General features: G+C 32.2%; 1 protein-coding gene across 8 annotated transcripts; it reads left to right on the plus strand.

The window, feature by feature from the left end:
• The first annotated feature begins 227 nt into the window (after positions 1–227).
• SLC35B3 (solute carrier family 35 member B3) lies at positions 228–23,352 on the plus strand. 8 transcript variants are annotated; one of them, XM_016138241.2, is made up of 11 exons: positions 228–354; positions 3,970–4,091; positions 5,518–5,811; positions 8,090–8,211; positions 11,653–11,807; positions 13,065–13,172; positions 16,146–16,243; positions 17,951–18,043; positions 18,445–18,556; positions 21,141–21,210; positions 22,265–23,352. In XM_016138241.2, the coding sequence occupies exons 3-11, from the start codon at positions 5,611–5,613 to the stop codon at positions 22,413–22,415; spliced, it is 1,110 nt and encodes a 369-aa protein (XP_015993727.2). In that variant the 5' UTR covers positions 228–354; positions 3,970–4,091; positions 5,518–5,610; the 3' UTR covers positions 22,416–23,352. The 8 variants fall into 8 exon arrangements, with proteins under 8 accessions (XP_015993727.2, XP_015993728.2, XP_015993731.2 ...); XM_016138245.2 differs by having other exon boundaries at positions 299–429; XM_016138243.2 differs by lacking the exon at positions 228–354 and adding an exon at positions 436–563.
• The last annotated feature ends 1,056 nt before the right edge of the window (positions 23,353–24,408 follow it).

The raw sequence follows: 24,408 nt of genomic DNA on the forward strand, positions 1-24,408 counted from the left end.
GCTCAGACCCAGTAACAAGTGGAACACCGACAGGAGGATGGGAACACGCGATCCGATGGGCGAGCCCTGGCCCTACGCCATTTTTAGTGGGTAAAGAAGAGCACTCCTCGCACCGTTGGGCTCACCTTGCCTGCTCTCGTCCCTCGTCCGGAGAGATAGAGCATGCGCAATAGGTAACCTAGCCAACGCCACCGGCCACCCGAGTTCGACCAGGGGGCGGGTCTGTGCCATTGCGCACGCGCACAGGGACACATAGGCGGAAGTGGCACGCCAGTGCCGGCAACGCGAACACCTTGCGAGAAGACGGCGGCTGCGGTGGAAAGTACCGGAGTAGGCGAAGAGGAGAAGCAGGAGGTGATGGCGACGAACCTGGGGAGGGGCAGACGCTTCCAGTGGCTGGCGCCACCCCGGCTGGGGTCACCCTTCCAGGTGACACCCCGGCTCTGGAGTGGACGTGCCCCCCAGGCCTTTCGCCTTGTTTGGGACCCAGATCCCCTCTCCCCAGAGAGCCTTAATACTGTCCGTCTTCCTCATCCGTAACCAGCGTGCGGGGAGACAATGAGGTCGGGATTGAGAGCACGGGTGACTTCCTTTTTTTAAAGAACGGAAACCTACTGGCATGGTTTCTAGCGAGGAGCATCTGCTGCTCCTCGCCCCCTTTCCGCGCTCCAGCTGGAGGGAACTAGTTCAGGGCCTGGTGGGTGGACTCACAAGCATGGAGCCACTTAAGGCGGTTGGGCGAGAGTCTTTTAACTACTATCTGGGCCTCTGGAGGAGTGTCAGTCGCCTAGTTTTCCCCAAGACTGCCTTTCAATTAAGAACTACTTCCGGGTTCTGAGTTAAAAGGACTCTGCTGTCCATTTGAATTGTAATACAGAGTGATTATTCTTGCTAGGTTATTAAACTCATGTCATAAACTTCCACTAGAAGTTATTTACGCAGAGTTCTCCAGTCTTTGAAGCTTAATTCTCTCCCCCACATTTTTCTTTTTCTTTTATATATTGAAAGAAGGCCCGATGATTTGGTGTGCTCTGGATTTTCTTGCTGATGGGCATATTCATTTCTTCTACGTTAGGATACCAGATTTTGAGAATCGATTTTTGGATAAACATTTTCTAAGTGAATTGAGATTGTTTGGAACTTGGAAGAGAGATAGCATTAGAAAATAATTTAGATGAGTGTTATTTGTACTTAATTTCTAAATAAATTAGTAAACATACACATATATGTGTGTTTATATATAGTCCTAAATTTACCTTTCTTCCTTGGAGAAAAAAAAGAGTTGCCTTCAAAAATTGGCACACGTTTTCTTGAATTTTGTGGAATGAAGTGAGTTCAGAGAATTGGGACAGAATCTTGTTTTTCTGTTTTATAATCATACTCCATAGCTCATGATTAATATCTAGAGTACAGTTAATCTAGATAAAATGTCAAGAGTCTTTTATTAGTAGCATTGAGTGTGACAAAATACAAAATCAAGCTTTTCTCATGTTAGTCACACTGAAATGACAATTTCCTCATATCTTATCCTTTTGTAGTGGGAGACTTTTCTTCTGAAGGTTGGAAAAGAGTAGATTAAGAAATTAACTGAAATAATTTTGACTTTAGCAGGTCATGGTAAACATCACTTATATTTTTTAAATGTCACTATGCACTAAAAATGCTACCTTTTATTCAGTTTTAACAGTTATTTGTACCTTCAGCTAACTAAAGTTGAATATCTGTGTTGACCTCAGTGATTCCCAGCCGTGAGTTTTTTGTACTTAGTTTCAAGGATTATTGTAAATTTCTACAAGAAAGCAAAATTTACATCATTTAATTTGAAAACGAATTTTAATTTTATGCTTGATTTTTTTCTTTCCTGAACCACAACGACATAGGCCTGATATCTTTAGATGTTGGTTACTATCATCATTAATGTCTGTAATGGAAAGGAAATGACAGACATTTAGCATCACAGTTATTGGGTGTAAGAGCTCACAGTGTCCACCTTTATCAGTCACATGATCTGACCAGTGATGTTCTGATTAATAAAACTGCATTTTAAATGCAAGGCCTTAAAGGGCAGGCTTGCTGGTGCTGATGTCTTGAGTAAGCAAAGGAGTGAATTTATTACCATGTTCATTTTAGATGCTTTGTGGGAAATTTCAGTAATGCTGTCAGTATTTTGGGACACATGTCCAAGAAGTGACAGCGCTTCTAGAGGAATTTAACTACATATCTGGCACAGTTCTGTGGTTTATAAGATTGCCAATAGGTGTGTTAGAAGTGGCAAAGTATTGGAAAGAAGAGGAATACTGTTGATTACATGGTGTTTACTAAAGTGCAGTAGAATCATTTAATATGTTACACTTTTGTTATGTGCTAGAACATCATGAAGATGACATCACTCTCTTCCCTCAAGGATTCCGTAAACTTGTGGGAGAAGCAGACATAAAAACAAAAAACAGTTACACTGTTATGATTTAGGTATTGTAAAAATATATGTAAAGTGCTATGAGAATTCAGAGAATCAACCAGTTTGTAATGTATAGGACCTTAATCATAGGTATAGTTTTATCAGAAGTCCTGTTGAGCAATGTGAAAGATTGAAGATCGATCAGAAAGAAGAGATTATAAAACTAATCTAGTAATCTAGGCAAGAGAAAATAATTGCTTGATAATAGGGTCAGAAACAGATTTTAGATATACAGATGTAGAGTCAACAGCAAAATATAGAATGTGAGGAAAAAGAAAGAATTTATGGTAACTTTCAGTTTTTAGCTTGATACTATTAAGTGAGATTGGGAATATAGGAAGAAGTGCACATTTGTTTCGAAGGGAAAATAATGAGTTCAGCTTTGGGCACTTAAAATGAGGTGCCAGTAGAGGTATCAAAAAAGAATTTGGGAATATAGATCAGGATCTCAGGATAGAATTCTGGGTTGTAAATCCAGACTCATATTTTCAATTGTACATCAAAGGGGTGAATCTGCTTCAGCAGACCATTATCACCCTAGCAATATTTCTAAAAAGTTTCAGTGGTGATAATTAACATTTATGGGCTGTTTTACTATATACTAGATACTTTTACATTTATTTCACTTAATCCTAGCAAAAATCCTATGATAGGCATATTTTTTACTCCTCTTTTAAGATATAGAACCTAAAGTTCAGAAAGGTCAAGTAATTTGCACAAAGGCTCCTCAGCTAAGTAGTAGCAAAGCTGGACCTCGAACTTAGATCTGTCAGAATTCCAAAGCATGGGGAAAGCACCGTGCCATACAGCTTTCTTATAATATTAGGTAAAATTTCATTGAGTCATATGTCAGGCATTTTGCTAAAATCACAAACATCTCAGCAGAAGGTGATTTGGGGAGAATATTTTTGATACCAATAAAATCAGGAAAGAGAAGTCTCCCAGAAGTTTTATTTATTCTCTGTGTGTAAATATAAAGTCATTATTTGTACTTTCCTCCAAACCTCTTTTCTGTAGGGTTTTTAGTTTTGCCCATAGTTTGCCAACACCACAGTACATTTTAAAAATCATATTCAGGTAGAGAGTGAGTGATTGCAGGCTGAAGTTAAGGGCATCCAGAAGAAGGACCACTTAATTTGGTTCATCTGAATATCGGGTGCAGAGTATGCCAGATTTCAAAAATGCAGAGACAAAAAGGTGAGTTTTACCTTTCCAGTGTCACAAAGGAGGAAACATTCAAGCTCATCTTCAAATCCTGACCCAGAGAAAAAAGATAACAGGCTGAAAGAACATCATGAACACAATGCAAGGGTCTTTGAAAGTCCATGGTGTGTCTCAGGAATGAAATAATAGTCCATTATGGGCAGTTTAGGGCTTGATTGAAAGAAGTCAAGGGAGAGGAAACTTAAAATCCTATGTGGGACCAGATTTATGTGAATGGTATTCTTTATCTGTGCCTACACATATGGAAAGTAGTTGTTGAGGTTTTTTTTTTTTCTTCTACATTCAAGATCATTTAAAGCACAGTCTATAAAGAAAGTTGGATCTCAAGAGGACTTAAAAGTCTTTCGAGATGACAGTGATTGAAACATAGTGTGAGAAGCAAGAACAATGTATAAAGAAGAAAAAACAGGTAAAGGAAAAGAAATACAATAAAATTTCTTAAAATTACACATTTTCTGCTTGAAATATGGCAGTTACTCTGTAACACAAATGTTCTTTGATATCTATGTATTGTTAGTTACAAGTTGTATTTAAAGCCTTGACCTCAAGTTTAAATTACTGAGAAGATCCTATTTGATCTCTAAATCAGCCACTAAAGTGGTCATGAAAAGGTGATTCTAATTTTTACCATTTTACATCATCATATGAGTTTCATTAAAAAGATTTCCAGAAGAGAGTTCACTGTCATAATTATCCTTTTTTTTTTTTCTCAACTAGAGTCTCAATTTTAGTTCTCACTGGGATTGTAACACTGAGTTTTTTTTTTAGGAAGATAATTTTTTCTTCATAAGTTTGTTCTATAATTTCCACAATTCTTTACTCTTTCTTTGACCTTTATATGGGATTCATTTTTCAGTTTACATAAATCCAAAGAGAAATCAGCAGTCATCTATGGAGCCTTCATGATTTACAGACTAACAAAAAGTGATGGTTTTCCAGCCTTTTAGAATCCCAAAGATTTTTGTTTGTTTTAAACAGCGTTTTTGAGATATAATTGATACAGAAAAAAAAGGGCACATGTTCAATAGATACAATTTGATGAGTTTGGACATATCTATACATCTGTGATACCATGACCATAATCAAGGTAATAAACATATCTGTCACTTCCAAAAGTTCCTTTGTGTACCCTTTTGTATGTGTGTGTGTGATTAAAAACACTTAATATGAGATCTACCCTTTTAACAAATTTGTAAGCACACTGTTGTTAACACCATAGGCACTGTGTTGTATACTTGATCCCTAGGACTTAATTGTATAATTGAAACTTTATACCCGTTGAGCAGCAACTCCCTGAAGACTTTTTAAATTAAAATGATTTCTCCAAAGGAAGAAAGCATTTTCTTTTTAAGGGATACTATTGCTAAAGTATATATTTTTTTGATAATTTCTGACAAATATAGCTTTTTAAGTAACTTAAAATCGTTTGACTTGATTTTAAAATGTTATTACCAAATACATTTTACAGTTGTCTAAATAGAGGAGCATCGTTTGTTCTTTAATCTTCTGCAGTTAAAGATTGACATTAATGTTGAGGGTGTTATGCACAAACCATCATGGACTTTAAAATTATATCCTTACTACATATAAAAACAATAAAGGCATGTTTATTTTTTTAGCGAAATAAATGTGAGGTTAGCTGTTGGTTTGTTGCTGTGGAAAGATAAATTGGAGAGTTGACATTGTTTTTGGTTGGAATTTTGAATGGGCAATTAATATATTAATATTGAGAGAATGAGACTTAACTGTAATTTTAAAAATGTGATTCGAAATATTTGGAGCACAATACTTTATGATCCAAATGTTTTGCTTAAATTGCTTGTTTCCTTCTTTAGGGCTTAGCTCAGCAAGCAAATGAAAGACTGGACAAAGGAGAAAACACCAACAAAGAAAACTTTGGAAGCACTGAATGCGGCAAAATAATAACCATGGATCTCAAGTTCAGCAATTCCAGGAAATATATTTCTATAAGTGTCCCCTCCAAAACCCAAACAATGTCACCACACATCAAGTCAATAGATGACATTGTAGTACTTGGCATAAATCTCAGCAGATTTAACAAACTTACTCAATTTTTCATATGTGTTGCTGGAGTTTTTGTATTTTACCTCATTTATGGATATTTACAGGTAAAAATGGTTATTTGTTTATGTTAATTATAACAAAGTCTGTAAGAGCACTTGGTAATAGTTTTACTCAAGATATTTTTCTTTATCGAATACTAGTCGACATTTTCAGTATTGTAGTAGAAAAAAACTTAAAAGCAAGTGTGAAAACTGGTCAAAATTTCAGTTAAATATTTTAAGTGAGGGGAGGGGAGCAGAGACAATCTTAAAAAATTAAAATTATGAAAAAGCTTGAAATATATTAACAAAGTGTAGGTAATAATTGCAAACTTGGTATATTAAAGAATGATTCAAGTATTGATTGGTATTTTAGAACATGATTCTCCAATTAAATTGATTGATAACACAAAAACTATATTCCAGTCCATTCTTGATTCTTGGAGCTTAATGTAGCAGGTTCTTTTTGCAAAAGTATGTAAGGATGTCTTATATTTTTCTAAGGGTATCCCTTTAATTCTGTAATAACCGAATCATTCTTTTTTGAATCTCGGCACCTATTATGTTTTCATTCTTATTGATTTCTTCTAGTCTGACTTGGCCAGAACCTTATTTTTCAGTGATATTTTTACCTGTGCAAAACATTTCTAACACTGCCACAGTTTGTATCATATTTGCATTGTATTGTGGCATAACTATATACATTTGACCAGCAGCAAATTCCTGACCTTCAAAGATATGAGCTGGATGGAAGGATCTAGACTAGTGTAAACAGAATGTTTGAATGGACTGATACCATTAGTGAGTGTTTTCAGCCAGTACCAACTTTACTTTTTTTATGTAACTCTCTAACATGAGGGAAACTTTTATAATTCAAGAAAAGGGAATTGTTAAGTTTTCTTCAAACACAGAAAATATTTTTGGTATTCTGTAGTATTGATCAGAGTGAGCTTAATCTTTGTACTCTTTTCCATTGTCTTATAGAGGTGAAATAAAAAGTAGGTATAAATGAAGAAGATGATTCATGACTATTCCTTAGCTTATGAAAATGCTATGAAGAGTATTAGTGTAAAACAAAAACAGGAATTAAAAATCTTAATATGTATTATAATAACTGATTTTCCCACTAGAAGATGACTAAAAAAATAGGTATCACAGTGAACAATGAAAAGTAGTAAATTTTACTATGGAATTTTTTGCTGAAAAACATTTTTTCTCCTTCAAAATGTCATTGTTACCAAATAGCTTGGGAGCAAAGTTAGCCTTTGCAAAGGAAAGTGAATTAGAATTTACTGTACAGATTTTATTGAACTTTTTCTATTTGATTAATGATCAGAGATTTTAATTTATAATATGTAAAGTTTCTTTTAAAATTAGATAAACAGCTGATAATTATGTTTGTAACATCGCTGTCACTGCTACAGCATTAATTACATATTAAAATAGTTTAAAGAAAGTGGTTGGAGTTTTATAATAAAATTGACTATATATATATATATATAGCTAATCAAATTAGCTCTATATAGGTGTGCATTCCAAATAAAATTATATATGAATGCCAAAATATTAAAGATATTTTCATGTTTTACAGTTCATAAGACAGAAAAATCCCAAATGCTTTATAGACTTGAACATGAAATCTAAATTTGGGGAATTATACAGTATTCTAAATGTACAAAATCTAGTTCAGGGTCTATGTAGAGGCTCTATTCAGTTGGTCTTTCAAAAGAAATGTATATATCTCTTTAAAATTTATTTAAAATACAGTTGAAATATACATATGGGGAGTTTTTTTTTTTTTTTTTAATTAAGCCAGATTACATTAAGGAATACCTCTTAATGACTTCTTAAGAATGTATTATTAACAATTATTGTAAGTATTACTTTATGGTATAACATTATGTTTAGGCAAAGTAACTATTTTCTCTATGGCACAGATATTCCAAAAACTAACATTATTGATTTGAACTGATTATAGTCCTGTAGAAAAACCGGCCTGAGATAATAGATTTCTAATGTAATAATGCTTTTTGAATAGTGAATGAGTTCTTGAATCAGCTACCTATGTCATTGTTTTGGGCAACTCTTAATTTAGTCTTTTCTTAAAAAAAAAAAAAAAAACGAAAAGCATAGAATAATGCTGTTTCTCCCTCCACTTTTTTATTTTTCTTCTGATTTTTGTACCTGGATATCTAGTGTCAGTTCTTTGGAAAGGCCTCCTAACTACTCTAATTTTACCTCTGAGAAATCTTGCAATTTGAGTGTGTGTGTGTGTGTGTGTGTGTGTGTGTGTGTGTGTTGGTTTGCCTTTTGAACTTAACAATATTCATGTATCTTTTGACAGGAATTAATATTTTCAATGGAGGGTTTTAAGTCCTATGGCTGGTTCCTTACTTTAATACAGTTTGCATTTTACTCCATATTTGGCCTAATAGAACTTCAGCTTATTCAGGACAAAAGGAGAAGGTATGTGGTTTGTTTGTATTTTTCGACAGTTAAGTTCACTAGCAGTAGTTAAATTTTTTGTTTTGCTTTTTGGGCAAACAGAGTATATTATCCATGAACTATACATTTCCTATTAATAAAATGTATGTAACACCTAAGAATTTTTTATCAATATTATCAGTTTATTAAAATATTAAATATGATATTTCATTATACACTGAAAAAATCTCTAAGTGTCATGTTATCAAATAAAAATGTAGTTTAGGTGCAACTTGTAGTGACCATCTTTTTGAAACAAGAGAAAGTATTCAGATGTACCTAGGTGTTTCTATACGTAACTGAAATAGCTATGATTACTAAAAAATTACTGAAAGATTTACAGTGCTACTATATCAAAGTAGTGATAAGAAATATCAGTGCTTGTTTTATAGTTGTGTAAAAATGTATAGTTATGTCTTGTGGGATATATCCCACTTAACGTCACCATATTTGTAATGCCTAGTAGCTGAGATTGCAATCTGATATATCAGAGAAATTTCATAACATTCCTTTTCATCAAAACCAAAGAAATTTGTATGATAGTTTATTTTAAATCAGCCATCTAGGTTTGAGAAATACCTAGAAATATTTTAACGGCATATAGAACAATATGCAGTTAAAACTTTATCTCTATTATGAACAAAAGGTAGTTAGGAAATTGAATATAACTTTTGGGAAATATAAGTGTAGTTACCCTATACCTTAATATATGAATATTTCATTTATATATTGGATAGTTTAAATATAATAGGTAGCTCTAATACTGTACTGATATTGTCTTCATTGATATAAATATTTAATCTTTCAGTGAAAATAAAATTTTCCCAGCTTTTTTTTTTTACATAAATGTTTTTGATGTTGTATGAAGATAACTGTTAAACTTTAAATATTTAAATCTGTATCACCAGCGTTTCTTTGTGGTTCTAATTTTTTACCTCTCAACCCCTCTGTATTGCCAATAAATTATTATAGCAGTGAAATTAAAAATGTTTGAATCTGAGAATATCTTTTTTATTATTTTCATGCTCTGAAATCTAAAACATTTAGCCATAGGTAATAGAATACAAAGTAATTAGATTATATTTGTCAAGACAAATATGTAAAGAAGCCTGATGACTCATTACCTATTGCAAACTGCTGGACTTCTGATTACTTCTAAAGTAAAAGAATCTAATGTTGTCTCTATTAAAAGTCACACAAAGAAGTTGCATCTCCTCAATGTTAAATTTTAAAAAGATAGACCTCCTTCTCAGCTACCCAAATGAGATGAGTGGCCTCAGGCCATATTTATCCCAACCTTTCATGTTTATCCCAACCTTTAAACCACATAACCATACATATTTAAAGATGATATCATTTGTGTTTGACTTAAACATAAGTGAAGGAATCTGGTAGAAGAATTTATAAATGTATAACAAATAAAATTATGAATTGAAACCTTTTTATTCTAAAGCATCTGAAAAGCTCTTCTATAAAAAGTCTTTAAAGGTATGTTACAATGAAAATATGCCTAATCACTTACTTCTAAATTTATTTCTGAGTATTTACCCATCTCTGATTTCATTTGTGGCACTGCTCTTTAAACCTTTGCTTAGTTTTTTTCTTTCTTCCTATGTTTGTATGAATACCAGTGTACTTGAAAGAGTACAAGATTTGGAGTCAGAAAACATTGCTTTGAGTCTTGTACTGCTTCTTATTAGCTCTGTCAAGACCTCGGGGAAGTTTCTTAAGTTCGCCCGGTTTTATTTTGAGGATCAAATGTGATAATGTGTAGTAAAGCACATTATAAATTATAATTCCCTAAATATACTACTTGTTATTTTTCAACCATGATTACCTATAATTTTATTATTAATTACTTTGAGTTTTTAGTAAAGGCGATCTGTCAAATTAATTTCGAAGGGGCTTTTTAAAGTTACAATTTTCCCTCCATATCTAAGGAAATAAGCAGTTGGGGTGATACATAGAAATGGAATCCTTTAGGCAAGATGATGAAATCTAACTTCGTTATTTACCAGTGAGGAAACAGACCTAGGGAAGTGCTGGGATTTTCATGAGATCATATAACAAATTGCTGTCAGAATTTGAGCCATTTGAATTTAGGTTTCCTGAGTTTCAGGCTGGGTGGTTTTTTTGTTTTGTTTTGTTTTTGTTTTTTCTCCCCTACTTGTACTATACTGCTTTTCCTTGTGATTTTTCTGGCTTGAATTTTTTTTTTTTTTTTTACTTTTTGGCTACTGTTTGACTTCTGTGATTTGTCATTACCTAGAAAAGCAATGCTATCCTTCCTTGATGATATCCCACTGAGGGTTAAACCCCATGAACAGCATAAAAATCAGTGTTTGTGTATACTGTTGCTTACAGGCATGCCAGAATGTTTCTGTGTGCATGTTAAATGTTGGCTCCTGTTAGGGATTAAGTAGGAAAGACCTCAAAATTGAAATGTAAGTGGAAATGATGCATTTTAATTGAATTTTTCCAGTAAATTATTTTGCCTTGCATGTAGCCATATAAAATATATGAAAGAATGTTGTCGGCCTTGATTTACACATGAACACAAATTCCAAATGAAACTAGATCTAAGTACACAACATAATCTAATTATGTGAATAGTGCTTCCTGTGTTACTTACACTAATATACAATATTATTCTTTTTAGAGCATTAATTATTTAATCAAAGTGAGCATATGCTCACAGTGATAGCTCAAAATTCTAAGGATGTTAAATTAAGAATCTCCTTTAGGAAAGCCAGATAGAACCTAAAATAGATTTGGGATCATAAAGAGAGAGTCAGATTCCTCATGCAAAAGCTGATCATTTTAACATTTTATGGAATACAGAGTTAGAGATCAATCAAAAGATTGCATCATAATATAAATTATGTCTATAGTTTTAAACCACCATGTACTTTTACTAGAGAAATTCTGCTCAGGTTACTCTAGCAAAATAGATGGATGTCTTTTTCCTAATGCTAGGTGGAAAATTAAAAAACAGAACTAAAATTTAGAAGTTAAAATTATTTAAGGTGCCTTTTACCATTATAGAGGCCAATATTTTAAAAATCACTTTTTCCCCCTTAAATTTAATCAAGGTCATTTTTATGTGTAGCTAGAACTGCTATTAAAAAACTTTTTTTTATATACCTTATACCTTCAGTTAGAATCCAGGTAACTTTCTCATATACTAGTTGTTTACACAGTTGAGAGTTCTCACTGATGATTGATTAAATAAAGATGAATTGTCATTTTTACCATCTTTTATACAAGCAGTGTTAGAACTTTAAAAATAGTAATATTTTTCCAATATTTCTAGAAATACTAAACAAATTAAAAGAATAATTAGACTTTTACACATTGTAAACACATTAACAGTAGTATGAATTGGGTCCCAAAATGAAGATTTTGAAAAATTGTCTTTTACAGAATACCAGGAAAAACCTACATGATAATAGCTTTTCTAACTGTGGGTACTATGGGGTTATCAAACACTTCCTTGGGCTACCTGAATTATCCTACCCAAGTCATCTTCAAGTGCTGCAAATTGATTCCTGTTATGCTAGGAGGAGTTTTTATTCAAGGTACAGTAATGATATATTTTCATACTGTTTGCAACTAGTAGGATATGTTATGACATCTAGCACAGGAAAAACATTAAACTTCAGTTAGTATTTTTAATGAACAGTCTAGCTATTCTAACAATTCTGAGTAATAGCTTATAAAAATAAGGTATTATCAAAACACTGATACTTCTGTGATACATACCTCAGTATTTGAAATCAATAATTTGAACTTGGGTAGACTAAAAATAGTATTTTGTTTTATTCTTTTAGTCTGAGATCGACTATATTTCCAGAAATACTGTATACACGTATCAAAGGCCTATCTCAGAAGTACCTGGAAAGTTCCTTTTTTCAGTTTTTTCATTCTTCTGTTCTTCACGGCTCCACTCTCTACATCTATTATACAAATAAATGGATATTCCTCATGTTGAGCAGAACTGCTTTTTTACCATTTCTGCTGGCCTGTTGATTTCCTAGAGCCCTAGCCAAGTTACAAGTTATGTAGAAATAGCAGTAAAAGAGGAAGCAGTGATAGAACAAGCAGCCGAACAAATCGTTGTTCATATAACTCTCAAGAAGAATATTCATGTTTTGATAATCAAGTGTTTCTATATCACTAACATTGTTATACAGCCTGACCTCATTAGATGCCCTCCCCAAAAAACCTTTTAAAATGAAAGTACGTATCTCAACACTTCACATATAATTTCAGAACAACCGTTCACACAGGAAAAAATAATGATCTCAATCACATTTACCATCATAACTGACTGGGCATGTATAATATTTCTTTATAATACTTCCAGAATGTTACAATACATGCTTATTTAAATGTGGATGTACTAAAGGAAGTTAATCTTCACCATCCTAGAAGTTATTTGATTAAGGTATTTGCAAACAAAACAGTTATATAGCTTGAATAATTACTCTAGTTACTTTGTAAACTTATAAACTATAAGAAAATGAATAGCCTTACATTATACATAAAGAAAAAGAGGCTCTAATTTCCACAAACTTTAAACATTCATATTAACTCACCACTACTACAACAGATAAAATAGAATCTCATTATCTAAATTATAAGGTGCTCACTGGTAATTTAATTTTCAAACGGTCTTCTGTGACTATCTCATGCCTTGACCTAAGTGTCCTTCATATATTTTTGATGTTGAGTATAAGCAGATTCCTGCTCTACTTGGTTAAATACGTACATCAGAAACTATGCTGAGTGGATATTTGCAAAATGAGGTTGACTTACATTTGTATTTTACACAGGAAAGCGTTATAATGTTGCAGATGTGTCTGCTGCAGTATGTATGAGCCTTGGTCTGATATGGTTTACCCTAGCTGATAGCACAATTGCACCAAATTTCAACCTGACAGGTAAGGAGTTTGATTGTCCTCTTAGATTTTGTAGGCAGTTTGGTTTAGAGTAAGAATTTTTAGTTTCATAAGGATTTTAAATGATGGTCTGACATCTGTAATTCTAATATCTAACAGCTTTTAGGCTTTCCAAAAGATATAATAAAAATATTATAACTCTGGAAATATACAATTGTTTTTAGTACTCTTTTTTTTCACTTGACAAGAAGCTGTTTGCCCAGTCAAAATATGTTGTCAGGTACATGATAGGTCAATTTATTTGGGGCTGAACTGGAAATGTACACATGAATTATAGGAGAACCACAGTAATTGTTTTATTCTCACATTTTTAAAAAGATTGAAACTTGCACATTTACTTGTCATTGTTTTAGCTAAGGAGGGAAGGTGATGCTGTGCTTTAATATTAAACTGGGTGATATAAATATGATCGTAACCTTACCATACTTAAAGTTTCCACCATAAATAGTTTCCTCTGAGTGTGCCATGTGGAATTTTGTAAATTAATTTAGGATTTTTCACAAGCAGAATAGGTATTATAGTATGTTTAGAAATAAATAAGAATTAAAAAAATATGTGTTGGAATTTTTTTTTATTCATTCTAAAGACCTTATGGAGAAATTGTATATGTATACATAATGTCATTCTTAACTATTGAGTTTTACTCATAAGGTTATTTTGGTATCATCACGTTTCCTAACCTGACAAAAATAGTATTTAAAATATCTAGGTCTTAAAAGGAATTCTGAGAGAACAGGAAAAAAATATGTGTATATATCACCAAGTACAAAGTAAAGTATAATTACTTGTGAAAAAAAAAGTATTATGCAATAAAGGAAATCATTTATATCAGCTTCGCTGTTCTTACCTTCCTTAGGAACCTGGTTAACCAGGCTAAGTTAATAGATTTACATGTAATCAGCTCAGCCTCTTAGAGCAAGTCTTTACCAACTAGAAGCTCCAGTGGAACCTCTTACATCTGTTCTTTCACCTTGGATCATTTGGAGTGCCAGGGATCATTACTTCAATGAGTTTTACTCTGAGAAAACTTATAGTTGCGCATGTTTCTAACATAGTTTAGATTTTTCAGACACACTTCATTTTCATGTCAGCAAATCTAAAAGGAAGATTATATTTAAAATCTGAGCAACTTGACTTATGAAAAAGCAGTTTAAGAGAATACACAGAATTTGCAATCAGACATGACATCAAATTCTGTTTGAATCACGTAAAAATATACCCGTGACTAAATTGCCAGATGCCTTTGTGCTTCACTTAAAAACAAATAATGATAATGATTTGCCTTACACAAGAGTAGCTATATAAGGTAGAATGAGATGATGGAATACTGGATGTGAAAGCATGTATATTGGTGGGGTGAAGATGATAGAGAGAGGTGGTTCTGTATCTTCTCACTGTAGCGTAAGTGCTAACTCTTCTGAGTTCTATGAAAATAGTTTTTTAGAGAATTAAAACCTAAATCTACTTAATTATTAAGAATAGTTGATGGGAACTTATCATAATCCTTGATCTATAAGAGTATATTTATCTAAAGGAGATTAGATTAACCTAAAATGGCCAAAATAGACATAAATAAAACTTTGATTGTATAAAGGGAATATATCAGATTTGCTTATTCAAATAAATGTCCACCTTTAAAATATTCCCCTTAGGATACACTATAGTTATTTTCATAAAAGTATTTCATGTTGCTATTGTGCAGACATTTTGAAATGTCTTTGAATAGCCTTTTAGGAGCTAGGCCGTTAATCTTCAGGATCTTTAGTAATACTGTGTCTTTTTCTTTTGAGGACAGATTTGATATTTAAAACAAGTAAAAGAGCGTTCATTGAGAATCAAGTTTGTGAATAAAAATGCATGATTAAGTAATAAATGCCTAAGTTAGATGGTAAAAAGTCAAATTGAAGATTAAGTATGAAAACCTGAAAATTTTCAAGTGTATAATGTGTATATAAATTTTTCTGCTATCTTTGATTGCTTATACATTTAAAGAAAACAAAAAGAGAAAACTCCCTTAAATTCCATCAGACTCACAGATGTAACCAAGACTGCTCTTTATTCTTTCTGTAAAGCACCATGACTGGTGACCAGTGTCCTAAACATTCGGAGTTAAGACCCTGCTTCTTAGGTAGATGTGCTCAACTGTATGAGTGTGTTGATTTCTGGTTTCATTTAAGCCAGTTTTACCTCTTATTATAATTACACAGTAATTAAATACATACTTGAATTGTTCAAAAATGAGTTTAAAGAATTGTTTCTGTGAAAACTAAGTTAATTGAAATAATTTGATTAACAAGTCAGGAAAAATCACTATTGAATTAGGTATGAGTGAAAGAACTGCAAAAATTGGGAATACTATGAAAATATGAAAGGATTCTGTACTCTGATTGTTTCAGAAGTTCCTAATTTTTTGGTGTATTTTTTAACAAAAAACAAATTCCATAAAGAATGTGTTACAAGTGGTTTAAACAGAAGAAAAAGTGCAGCATTTTAGTTAGGACCCCTACTCAAAGAAAAGACCTTGGCAACTTCATGCATATTTATGTGTTTTAAATTAAACATTTTAATGTTTTTGTGTGATTTTTCCCTCTGCACCTGATTTCTTTAATTGACTAACCACCAATCCTAATAGATCTTCTAAGAATTTCTTCTATATTTGTAGAATACAATATTTCTTTCAGACATATAATCTAGTTTAAAAACAGAACTATTATTTGACATGATAGTGAAACACAATAGTAGTGACAGCATTAATGCAGTTTATTAGTGTTATTCTTTTTTTAATAACATCACCTATGTGCCTGTTACAACTGGTTATGGATAAAAGTACTCCTTTTTACTGAACAAACAATTTAAGGCCTGCTTTTGGTTTTTAGCTCAATTAAATCTCTGCTAAATCTGGATTATCATTTGTATGTTTAAATAAAGAGGTTGTTTTCTTATGCCTTCTTGAAGGTGTGATCCTTATTTCGCTGGCACTGTGTGCAGATGCTGTCATTGGAAATGTTCAAGAGAAAGCTATGAAACTGCATAATGCTTCTAATTCGGAAATGGTAAATACTCTAGCATTTTTTTCTTCATTCAGACAGACTTAAAAATGGTGATATACTTAATTTTTTGAAGCAGTTACAGTATTACAGACTGGCATTGCATTTTTAAACTAGTTTATTATATATTCTTTAAAGTATAGTACATTTGAACATAGGAAGAAAAAAAGTAAAAATGCTACTGCTAATAGCTTATTATATAGTATTTGATAAGTTTTTCTTTAGTGATTAATAGTTTTTTACATATTTTAAAAAATCCTTTGTTACATAATTTTTCTCCTCTCTTTGTATTTGGTATTACTTTCCATTTAGAAATTTGTAATTTTTATGTGGTCCAGTTTATCTTTTCCTTTATGAGTTCTTGCTATGTATTATGATTGCAAATGACTTTCCTGATTCAAGATTTAAGAATTTTGCCCATGTTGCCTACTAGCTTTATGATTTCCTTTTTTATTAAATCTTTGATCCACCCAAAACTTTACAAAATTTTTCTCCGTATATCTATCCACTCATTTCAATATCATTTATAAAATACTCCACCTTTTTCAGCTTATTTCAAGTGCCTTCTTATTTCATATTCTAACAGAGTTCAAAATTGTATCCTTTTGAATTTATTTCTGCACCAGAACCATATGATGACAGCAGCTTAATCATACATTTACCATATGTTAGGACTAGCCACCATTGTTCCTTTTGTTTTTCAGAATATTACTACCAGTAGTTATTCTTGGGTGTTCATATCCCCAAATAAACTAGAACTCCCATTGATATTATGATTGGTATGGCATTGAATTATAAATTAAATTAGGGAGAATGGCATCTATACCCTTGATTCTTTCAGCCCAAGAATAAGGTATGACTTTCCTTTTATTCAAACATTCTTTTAAAAATCTCCCTTAGGTTTTAAAGTTTTCTTCATATATATTAAGCATATTTCTTTTGAAGTTATTGTTAGATGTTTCATCTTGGTCAGTTTTCTTGATCATCACCACCACTCTTCCTAGATAAGGTAAAGATAAGAGAATTAAGGAGGTGTAGGTACTTAGAAAGTTCATATAATACAGTGGTTAAGACCATAAGCCCTGGGCTCAGATAGCTTCAGTTCACATCCTAGTTTTGCTGGCTTTCTTATTTAGGGAAAATGACCTAATGTCTCTACATTTTAGTTTCTTCATCTTCAAATTGAGAAATAATGATTAAAAGTACCTCTCTCATAGGTTAGTTGTGAGAAATAAGTGAAATAATCTACATACAGCATACAGAACATTATTAGCACAGTACCAGACGCATAGCAGGTACTTAAGTTTGATTCTAATGTTGACTGTGTTGATGAGGAGTATAATAAATAGGGATGGAAAAGTGGTAGGAAAATTGGGAAATTAAACAATAGATATGCCATATACTGCTTATTTTCATTATATTTTAATGTCTGCAAACAATATTCGGGTTTTTTCATGTTTAATAAGTTGCTTTAATTTTGTTTTGTTTTGTTAATGTATGTTTTTAGAATCCCAACATTAAAATCTGGTTTGAATTCCTTATTAAGCCAGACAAAAAATGAATAATTACGTAATATATTTAAAAAGATCTGCACTGATGTGCTTTACATAAAATAAGGCATAAACTTAAAAACAGGATCAACTATTATTTCCATATATTGAAAATTCTTTGGTTTGATAGCACTGTTTTCCACTTTATTTTTATCTACTCTAGGTTTTGTATTCATATTCAATCGGTTTTGTGTACATTTTATTGGGATTGACATGCACTGATGGATTAGGCCCTGCAGTAACATTTTGTTCAAAGGTAAACATTAATTACATTTTAAAAAATAAACATCTTCCATTAAATAGTTTCCTCTATATTTGTAATTCCCCTTGTTCAAAAAGACTATTTTTTTATGTAATTTGATAACTTCTTTAAATGCAGATCAGAAATTATTTCAGAAGTGAAATGATTTATATTTAATTTTATCTTTGCTCTATCGTATGTTAATTTTTAAGATATTCATGATGTAGAAGTTGTAGATTTTTAAGTTTATCATTATTTTTCCATTAAATCAGAACTAAATAAGAATGTTTGCTTGACTGCATTGTTGAATGGCTTATTATTGCTCAAGAAGTTGATTAAAATCTGTAGTTTTATTTCATTTGTAATACCTCAGGGTTTGTTTTGCATTTTTCTAACAGGCTTTTTATATGTTGCAGAATCTAATTCGGACCTATGGTTATGCTTTCCTTTTTTCCCTCACTGGGTATTTTGGAATCTCCTTTGTTCTGGCTTTGATTAAAATTTTTGGTGCACTTCTTGCTGTAACAGGTAGGAATGATATACTTGCTTAGGTTATGAAATAGCATTCAAATTTTCTCTGATTCTCTTTTCCAAAAGATAAGGGCAGCATCTATTCTTCATTAAAAAGAAAATTACCATACTTCATCAATTTATTTCTTGGCTTATGGTATTCTTTAAAATTCTAAAGAAAATGATATTCGATATTGATTTCTTATCAAAGGTTTAATTTTAAAATTAAATATCTACTTTTATATACATAGTAACTTAAATACATTAAAAGAACATTTTTATTAAAAAGTATGATGGGTTAAATACCTTCAGAGAAAAATACTGCCTTTATACACTTTAATTTATACCTGAAAATTCTCATTTTGTTGCACTTAAAGGATGACAGGTATATTTTAAACAAAGCTTTTGGACCTTTCTCTTTTATACTTTCTAGGACATCAACCAGATAAGGTTCTCTTATCACTAATAATTATTATGCACCTGCTCTGTGGGTATTTTCCTCTCACTTTAGAGGAATAGAGATTGTATTTGTTCTGCTTTATAGGAGTGAGGGCAACAGGTAAGGGACTACAGACTTAATGAGGACAACAGATGACTCCCTGTGCTACCTTGTATCATTTACCAAGTGAATGGTACAGATGATAAGTGCTCTTGGCGCCTCCCATATGGAGAGAGCCCTGAAGCCAGGACTGGAAGCAGTGTGGCATGTTATGAAGAGCGCAGTGTCATAGAAGGTGGAGCCCAACCTGGCTCTGACATTTAATGACATGTGACCTGGAGAGTAAGTCTCTCCTCTTCTTTGGGCTTCATTTCTCTCTTTTGTGTAATGATTGGTTTGACTTGATCATCTGTAGCACAGATTTGTAGAGTTTGCATTTAAAATGCATTAATATGTTAGTCATTTACCTGATTTTAAATTTCCATTGTTTTAGAGAACTACTTATTTTAATATCACAGAGTAAATTAAGCAAATGAACAAATCTCTCTCTCTTTGTAAAACTATATTTGCTTCCTAACTTTTCTCTTTACTTGCCCATGTATGACTCTCATTTTTAAAGTTTACATCCTGATAGCAAATAGAGAAATTTAATTGTAGATCAGGCCATATCACTAATCTTTCAAGTCATCTCATGCTATCAAGAAAGACTGCAAATTCATATACTTTAGCTTGGGTTCTAGTTTTGTTTGTAAGATAATAACTGTCTTAAAAGGATCTGATATTAGTTGGTATGTATTGATTGAGCCCTGTGGTTGGTATAAAGAAATGTGATATGCAGTTCTTGTCTTGAAGGTGCAGGCCAGTTTATTTCTCTTGTAAAAGAAATCCAGAGGTGATAATAATAATTACAGCTAATAATATGAAGCCCTTATTATGTCCCAGGTGCCATTTTAAGTATTTTACATATAATATTTACCTTAATCTTCAAATAACCCTAAAAAGTAGGCACTAATATTATTCCAGTTTACAAATAGGTAAACTGAAGCACAGAGAGGTTAAGTGACTTGCCCAGTTGTCAACCAGCTTGTAAGTTACAGAGTCATAATTACATCTAAGCTAGTCTGGCTCCAGACCTGGCTCTTAACCCTGAGCTGGTGTCTCCACACTCACTAGGAATTCAGACTCCTTCTATCTACACTGACATCTTCATCCTCATTCCAGGCAGTGGTATGGAGAGAAGATGAATGACACACCTTTCTCTTTATGGAAACTTCCTAGAGATCACACTCTTAGAAATAGCGTTTTGGCTCACATTTTTGTTGTCTAGAACCTAATCACCTGACCACACCTAGTTGCAGGAGAGGCTAAAAGGTATGCCCAGTTAAAAACAGGGATCCTTTTACTAAAGTAAAAAGAAAGACCGATTTTGGGAATCAGGCTTCCATACGTTCCCCAAACAGTTCATTTGGTATTTGTTCATTCACGCATTAAACACTAAGTGACAGGAACTTTAGAGTCTGGGGAGATAAGGATGAATGAGACAAGGAACTAAGTAAAGCACACAGTCCAATGGGAAGGTAGCAACTGATCATGCAAAGTGGGGGAAAGGTTATAATGGGAACCGTGCACCATGCCTATCTCTATCTGATGGGACAAGGAAGGAAGATTTCAGGCCTTAGAGCAAGACTTTGAGATAATAACTTGAAGGATGAGTAAAAATTAATACATACATGTGAAGAGGATTATAAATGTTACTCAAAGTCTTATCCAAAGATAACCACTATTAAAGATATCATGCTTTTAGAATGCTGCTTTTAAAAAATAACATAACCCTGCTCTACCTAATCATACCTTCTTTGGGAAAGCCTTTTCTGCTAAAGTAAGTCTCTCTAAAGGATGACCTTCTTCCATCATGTCATGGCCTCCATCAAGTACTTATTACAGTTGTCTGTATTATTTTATGTATATACTGCTATTAGACTATAAACTCCATAGTAGCAACAACAGTGATTTTTTTCAACATTTTTTGCTTTCCATTGTTTCCTTTCACCTCGCATAGATCCTGTCACTGAGTAGGCTCTGTAAATATTTATTGAATGAATGATTTCCAGAATATTGCCAGGATAGTAAGCACATTCTAAACCAATCATTTTTTCCCTACAGTGACAACAGGAAGAAAAGCAATGACTATTGTACTTTCATTTATATTCTTTGCTAAACCATTCACATTTCAGTAAGTACTTTTTAATTTAACAAGTTTCTCCACTTTTGGATACTTTGTTTCACATGCCTTTTAAACAGCCTTAATTCTTTATAAAGTCTATTTTTCATCCTGACCCCTAATTTATTGATGTCTTCTGCTGTTTCAGAAATGTATGTAATTATTTTGAAGAAATCATTTTGTACACTTACCTAACCAGTTTCAGTGCAAATGTGACCTGTTTGCAATATAAATAAATGAACGTGAGTGATGTGTTGAGGTTAAGGGATTCATTCCCCCTTGCCCTAGTGAGAGTATATAAATTATATAATTTTACATATTTATATAATTTTTAAATTGTTGGTTTATTCGCTGCCTTTCCTACAGAGGAGTTCAGGTAGAGTAGTAGTGTGTAAGTTGTGCTCTAATTATTTTCTTTGTAGTTTTTAGTGAAAGCCTTTGTTTTCTTTACTGTCTGGGAGGTGTTTGAAATTAGCATCATTTGAACTTAAATTGGTTAGGAACCGAGAAGATTCAAACCTAGAAATTATCAATGTGTAAACTTAAGGGTAACAAAATAAATTTCCATCCATGTATTATTTGTCTTTTATAAATTAGTTTCTCTTTCTACCTGTGGTAGCTATACCTTATAATAATGTTTGCCAATTCCCCTTTCTCAGGATGTTCCCCTTTTTATCTGTCTATATTCTACCCAACTGGGATAACTAGTTGGGCTGCTGTATTGTGTTCCCAGGATGGCCCCTGGCAGATTTATGTATCTAGTGCTTTTAGTATATTCTTAAGACTTTTAGTAGGAGTTGGACTTCAAATTTATTATTATCATTAAAATTCAAGTGAACTTACATTTAGTATTTTGTAAAATACCTTATTTCTGTATATACTTAATTTAAAAGATATGAAATTCTATCTAATCTGATCAAAAACTACAGTTTTTATTTTAATGCTATTGTAGGCTTCCAATAATAAAATTTTATTACATAATTTTTGTGAACTCATCACCAAATTCTATGGTTAATCCTAAATTGTTACCTTAATATTAATTTGTTCCCACATTTCTTTCCCTTAGGTACATATGGTCCGGTTTGTTAGTTGTCCTTGGTATATTTCTTAATGTTTACAGCAAAAATATGGATAAAATAAGACTACCATCACTATATGATCTGATAAACAAAACAGCAGAAGCAAGAAAATCAAGGACGTTGGCACAAACTGTATAGGTAGTTATTCGGGCTGTTTAACATAGAATTCTAAGGGAACAATCATCAATTAATTAACTTCCCAAAGGGATTATAAAAACCAAAGGATCTGAAGGCACACTATCCATTTGTGACTGGATTGCATATGAAGTCAGCACTTTTCTTCAGAGCACTTGTTCAACTTCTGAAGCAATCAAGAGAGCCGCATCTGTCACACCTTAGAATAAAATGTCAATATGAAGGATTGTAATTCTTAGCAATTTATTGATAATTTCACTGGAAATGGACCATGTTTCAAGACTAATTAGATATCATGAATCAAAGAAATGATATGTAATAGAAGGTTGTTTATTCATTCCATTTTGGTGGTGTTATTTAAACTCATTCTCTGTTTTAAGAGTGAACTGATGATTTAAAGTCTAAAGAATACTTTATTATAAATAAAAATTATTCTGTGATTTCTTTTTAAGAATATGTCGATAGAATTTATTATTAAAGGGGAAGTGAAGGGTGGAGTAAGGTTTACATCAACTTTAAAATTTAGACTTTTCTCTGATAATTTAAAAATGTTCTTTAATAGAAAACATGCTTTAAGTTTTCTGTAACATATAGACAATATATTAAAAGGAGTCATACCATATCCTGTAAGTATATATCACAAGAAAAGTTTACTACTATTCATCGAAGAAGTGCTAAAAGATTTAATCATTTGGATTTTAATTGAAGAGAAAATAATTTATGTCTTAAATTATTATAAAATAAAATTATCGTTTTCCTCACAAAAGTGGTATCTCTGGCAACTTGAAAATGAAATTGGATAAAGTTAAGAAATACAAATAGATTTAGCAAATGTGTATAGTATGTTGCTTGCACAGTTTTGAGTCTGAACTCATAAAACTCAAAAGATTTTGACCCTCGATTTTGGGATTTTTTCCACTATTAAAAAAATTCTACTCATCTTCGTTTTCAGTGTAAGTAATGTTGGTTAGAACAGCTCAGTATCTGTGTTATTGGTGGTATCACTAATAGTTGGTCAATATAATATACTTGGGATATTTAATCTCAGTTCTTAAAATTCTATTGTATTCTTCTGATAACTTAAACCTGGTGTGTGCATATGTGAGTACAACAGAGTGTGATAATTTCAGGATCTAGCATGAAGAATTCTGACTGATTTTCATTTGTTACATGTTAAAATACTGGTTTTTCCCCCCAAATGGTAATCACTTTTTAAGTTTTCATATTTTAAAATGAAAGGAGTCTTAATTTTTACTTCATTATGCTGCTTTAAACTCTAAAACAATAAGGATTTATACTTTTAAAAAAAGTTTTCCCAAATCCTTGATAAAATATTATAATTTTAACTTATCGGGGAATCCTTTTACCCTCTACTCTTTTCTAAGTTTTTGCCACTATTTGCCTATTACAAACTCCTCATTGCACTACTCAATTTCAAACAGTTTAGCACTGTTTAAAAGTCAGTTTTCCAGCCTAACCTTTTATACTTCATTTCCTTTTTTTTTACCTGCCATCAGATGAAGATCATTTCATCTCACTTATTTGTATCCATGGAATCATCTTAATGAATAGTCTGAAATATAGAATAATGTCTACAGTAAAGGAAATCAACATTCGAATGTGTATTTGTGCTAGATTTTTTAATGTGACTTTCATTAATATGTTATTCCAACAACCAAAATAAGTAACAAGGAAATCAAAAATAATAATTGCATACAAGCCAAGGAATGCTAAGGACTGTTAGCAACAATCAGAATCTAGGCGAGAGGCATGTAACAGATTGTCACTCAGAAACCCTCATAAGGAACCAACCTCAGCAAAACCTTCTTGCTGGCTTCTACTGTCCAGAACTGTGAGGGAATAAATATATGTTGTTTTAAACCACCTGGTTTGTGGTATTCTGTTAAGGTAGCCCTAGGAAACTCATATAACAAGTATTCAACATGATTACATTTGACAGAAGTTACTGATTCACAAGGGTTAGCGAACTATGATC

Source organism: Rousettus aegyptiacus, unplaced genomic scaffold, assembly GCF_014176215.1.
Source record: "Rousettus aegyptiacus isolate mRouAeg1 unplaced genomic scaffold, mRouAeg1.p scaffold_m13_p_1, whole genome shotgun sequence".
NCBI classification, from domain to species: Eukaryota; Metazoa; Chordata; class Mammalia; order Chiroptera; family Pteropodidae; genus Rousettus; species Rousettus aegyptiacus.